This window comes from Acyrthosiphon pisum, unplaced genomic scaffold (genome assembly GCF_005508785.2).
Source record: "Acyrthosiphon pisum isolate AL4f unplaced genomic scaffold, pea_aphid_22Mar2018_4r6ur Scaffold_21361;HRSCAF=23768, whole genome shotgun sequence".
Taxonomy (NCBI): Eukaryota; Metazoa; Arthropoda; class Insecta; order Hemiptera; family Aphididae; genus Acyrthosiphon; species Acyrthosiphon pisum.
In genome coordinates, this window is record NW_021770820.1 from 75453 (window position 1) to 80976 (window position 5524).

At 27.0% G+C, this 5524-nt stretch overlaps 1 protein-coding gene across 1 annotated transcript in view; it reads left to right on the forward strand.

The window, feature by feature from the left end:
- LOC100573606 overlaps positions 1-2839 on the forward strand; it is a 9961-nt gene extending 7122 nt beyond the window's left edge. The window contains exons 7-9 of the mRNA XM_008186379.3: positions 976-1190; positions 1592-1760; positions 2625-2839. Of these exons, the coding sequence (XP_008184601.2) occupies positions 976-1190; positions 1592-1760; positions 2625-2731 (491 nt within the window). The 3' untranslated portion in view covers positions 2732-2839. The remainder of the gene's footprint in view (positions 1-975; positions 1191-1591; positions 1761-2624) is intronic.
- The last annotated feature ends 2685 nt before the right edge of the window (positions 2840-5524 follow it).

A 5524-nucleotide genomic window follows, 5' to 3' on the forward strand; every position in this document is an offset into this window, starting at 1 on the left:
AGAGTTAGTAAGGTGAGTTGTACCCCTAAATGCATTGTATAATATCCATTTGGCTGGGTGTCTGTCGTTCGCCCCTCGGAAGGTGATATCGGCACTGGTCATAATAATACTTATCGATTATAAAGACCAGAAGTTAAAAGTGATAAATTCTAAATCATTCGAACCCAAGGAATAATACTGAGATCATATACAAGTATACACGTATACGATCCAAGGTATAATAGTGATAATCATTGTACCTAATCGCTACCCGCTACAATAACTTATTGTCATAATGTCATATTTTAAGTAATTGAACCATTAGTGTCACTTGCGCAATACTCGCGTGAGACCCCTCGACCTCATTAAATACCTATTAAGTATGGAGTACGGACAATTTGTGACAACGGACACAGAATAATACAGTGATGTCTGATTAGACTGGTTTGCGATTTGGTAATAACAGATAAGAGCGTCTAGAGACAGATAGTGCCTACTATCTTATATTGTGCTCTGTGCTGATATTGTGGCTGCGTGGTTAAATGATATAGAAGTATACCTTATACTGGGTTAATGTTAATAACATAACAATACGTTAGTAAATAAACGGTTAGGTTATAAGATAACTCATAAGAACAAATTGAATCGTAACTCATGGTCGTAGGTATTTTATTTTTTAATATAATACCTATTGGTTCTTGTATAAAATAATATAATTATTGTCTTATTTACCACATATTGTATTTTACGTATATTATTTAATAATATAATACTTTAATCAAACATAGGTATAAGTACCTAAATTTATTTATCAAACGTGTATTAGATGCTTGACAATTACATTTGTACAATTTATTGGTAAGTACTAAGTGTTACTAGTTGGTAGTTGCAAAAATTTAAATAAATAATGAGTGTTCAACGATAAAAAAAATCACCTATATACATATCACCTGTATACTGCATATATATGAATACTGTCATATTATATTTAATTAGAAAAAAAACAAGAATTTCCGATTGAAGTAGATATGGAAGATGGAAAAAATGATACTGTGTCAAAACCTAAAGGACCCCCGCAGGAAGATTTCCCATGGCCACATTTTGCTTCATTAGCTATGCATAACTTGATAAATTACTGGGAACTACAGCCTGTTTCAAGAGATATTAATTTACAAGATGAACAACCAAATGTCATAAAATCACCACCAAAAGTAAAGCTGAATAATCATTTATTTAGTATTTAAATTTTATTTAGTGATATAAACTTGTAACTAAAAAATTACTAACTCAAAATTCACTATTCACTAGTGTGGTACATGCACACAATTTTTTGTATAATATAATAAGTTTTTTTATTACATTTTTAAATTTTATAGTTACAACTTAAAAGTTAATATTACAAAATTAAATATATGATTGGCCAAAATAATATATCATTGTATTTTTTTAATTTGTCAGTATAAGTTGTTGACACTGGTAGCAATTTCAATACAAATTCAAGGTCATAAATTATTCATATTTTGTGTTACCTTTGATTTTTGAGTTGATATACATAAGTACACTACACCATGTTATAGTTTTATAATTTATATCTTAAGCCCTTTTATTTTAGGTTGGTCCTATGAAAAAGTTTCCTGAAGACCCAAAAAACTGCAATCCAGTACAGTTAATAAATCAAATGAAGCCTGGTGCCAAATTTATTGAAACTATAATTAGTTTAAACAGGCCATCAGTTTTCAATGTGAAAGTTGAAATAGACAACATTACATTCACTGGACTAGGTAATGTTTTTGTAACAATATTATGTTACAGTTTTACTTGTTGAACTTATTTTGAATTGAAAATAGATTTAGAAATTCCATTTAATATAAACTGATAGGTAAATTACTTTTGAAAAGTAAAAAAAATATGTTACTCGTTACATTATATATTTTTATTTAAATTTCATTCACATTACCCTACATTATTTTTATCACGTTACTTAACTTTTTTATTCAAAAAATTGAGCGTTACAAATAACGTTATTTTTTTTTAAAAAATAATCTATAAACCAGTACATAATGACTTAATGTTATACATGGACAAAATGTATAAGTATTAATTCCTGGAATCTTTAATAATATTGTTATTCATTATAAAAACTTTCAGGATCGTAAATCAATGTTATTGATTTCTAATTTTTCTCAAATATCATAGCTTCTAGTTTTTGTCATACATTTTATATTCATAACTTGTTATAATAACGTGGAAAATAACACGTTTCCATAGAAATTACTTTTAAAAAGTAATTTTGTTACAATTGCGTTAATTTAAATAAAAAATAATAAAATTACTACAGCGTTGCTGCAAAAGTAATTTAGTTATAATAATTTGTATATGTATGATATATGTTTTTTTTTATATAATCAGTAATCACTTAACAATATAAAACAAAAATTAATAGAATTATCAATCAATAGGTACCTTAAATGTCGAGATTAGCTCCACAAATAAATTAAAAAAAAAACCAAAACTAGTTTTAATTTTGTGAAAAAAAATTTATTCACATAAAAACATAAAAAATAAATTTAAAAAAAAACAGAAATAAATAATAATAAATATTGCTTATTTTTACTAAAAACCATTTCTACTTTTATATTTTATAGGATCATCAAAAAAAGCAGCTAAGAGGGAATGTTGTATTGAGGCAATCAAATTTTTTTGGCAATTTGACTTCCATGCTATAGAAGACGATTTACTCACTAAAAAATGAACATAATATTTGTAATAATAAATGTTTGTGTAGTAGTCAACGTTATTAGTTAACTGTATTTATTTTGTTTTTAACGTTTAAGGTTAATTTATGTTAAGTGAATTATTATTATCATATAACTTACAAATATATTATAATATATAATATTTATAATTTTAAAAGTCGAACAGGTCTAAACATTTTAAAGGGATTATTTATAACATATTTTTAATCAATTTTTTTTTTTATTTAATTTAATTTGATGTTGTAGGTACTATGAATAAAATAATTATCACATATATATTATTATTTACAGTTGAATTATTGGGCTCATTGTAGTCTTCTTCATCATGAATTGGCAATGATTATGTTGATGAATTTGATCAATCTCATCACTTTCATCTACAATATTATCATATTCATCATTGTGACAATTATATGATATCCTATATTACACATATAATAATATAATATATTCATTAAATAGTCATAATTTGGTCCAGAAATAAAATAAGAAAATATAATTATATAAATAATTGTCTGTGAATACCATCATATTCCCTATATTATTATACCCATGTTTGTTGTATCTGCATTATAAATGTACAATATAGTAGAGTTTGTGTTGATACTCTACAATATTTTAGAGCAAATTCTGCAACTATTAGATATTAAAAAAAAAATCTAGGGCATCTTGTAGATTGGTATTAGTATGATTAATAGACTTAAGTTCAACGATTTGGTCCGATTATATTTGCATTCTATGATCATTGCATTGGACAGAACAGACCACTAATTTATTGCTCCAGGACATTCGGGTTTTGATTTTAAAATAAAAATACTTTAGAAAGTGGTATTTTAATACATTTAATTACCCAAATAGATACAATAGGTGTATGAATAAATTAATTTTTATGAACAAGACGACTATAAAACATTGTGGCACTGGACTAAATTATAACTTTTTTTATTGCATTATGTATCTATAATAATGACATTATATAATGACTAATATATCATTGTCAATTCTCTGGTGTAATATATTATAGGTCAGCCTATAATGACCAAAAATCTTTTATAGAAAAAAGTAAACAGTATTTATCTATATTTCATTCATCTGATGTACCTTTTTAAGTTTAAGTAAATATAATATCAATATCTATATATTTATATTATTGTTTCACATTTCTTAATAAATATAAATTGAAATAAATATTATATATAATAACCCAGTGGCGTACATTCAAATTTGCTCTGGGAGAGGTTCAAAAAAAATAACCAACACTAAAACCTTCTCTTTAAAACTACCCATTTTCCTAACAATCAAACACATTACACTTATAAATATTAATAGGCAAAATAACAAATCAAATACAAAGATTTACATAACTCATGGCAGTTAAATACTATTTAATATGCACATAGTATGTACAGAATATTATATATATTATATTATTAATTATTTATAATAAAAATTCTAGTATCATTTTTTTATTGGATAGTTCAACCAGCACTTCATCAGGAGTAATTGAATCGTTTTTGTTGATCGAGAGCATAGCTAGACCATTAAGTCTTCCCTATTAAAATCAATTACAACATTAATTCATTTTCCACCGGCAGAATCAGAGGTGGATAGGTAGTATTTATGTCACAGGGAAATATTTGAAGGGGCCCCCAAACTGAAAAAAAATTTGGTCGCTTCGCTTGCTTTAGATACTTATTCAATCTAACACCTTTAACTATAAATAAAATGTTTGGTGCGAAACCGTAATTCTAGTTTGGTGTGGGGCTGGGGAAACGGCATATGAGGAAAATGCTTTATTCGGTTGTAAGGGATTTTTGAAAAATTTCGAGTAAGGTCGTAGAAATTCCGAACTAAATATCTGCATAGAAGTTTCATATTATAAATAAGTAGTTTTGGAAATAAGCGGGGGAGGTGGAGAAATGTTTCTATAGCCCCCACACAAAATATTGTATAACTTCGAAAAAAAATTTGTACGAATTCCGTACTAAATATCGGGCAAAAAAAAATTGCGAAAACTCAATATTTTGTTAGGGAAACATACGAGGATATTTCGGTCTTAGATTAACGATAAAAATTTAAAATACTATGTCAAAGATCCGTAAGTAAATTCTTGACTTGTGGTATTATTATATTGTTAAAAATAACAGTAATAACAATTAATATACCCGAGCGGGCCCTCCGACATAAACATAGACGTGGGCCCCCCACAGAGAAAATTCCTTTTTCCCCATGGACCTGTCCACCCCTGGGCAGAATAGAACAGAATGAACGAAAATTTCATAATATACATATTCATAACGAAAATGTTTAATATGGTCATTTACGATACTGCTATATAGAATTTATTTCACCGTATATTGTAGTTCACGCGAAATTCAACGATTATAACGTAATCGGTTTTTTTCTCCGTTGTCAGATCGATTCGGTCGAGATAATGACAATATTAAGATGTATTTATGTCCGCACGCAACTAACTGACTGTGAACAATCAAATGTCTATTTTAATTGATATACGGCATCCATATGATTAATAATAAGAAATTCATCAATAATATCAGAATATTTTTTTTTTGGTCCTGGGGGGGGTTAAACCAAACATTTTTTTTACAAGAAATTTGATCAAATTTGTGGACGCATCAAAGGATATAGGTACTAGTATACTACCTGTATATCTAGAAATACAAAAGAAAAGGATTACCAATGAGTTTAACATTTATGACTGACTGCCATTTTGCCACAATCTTGATCTGTATTATACCAATAATATTATTTTAAATAGATTTACAATA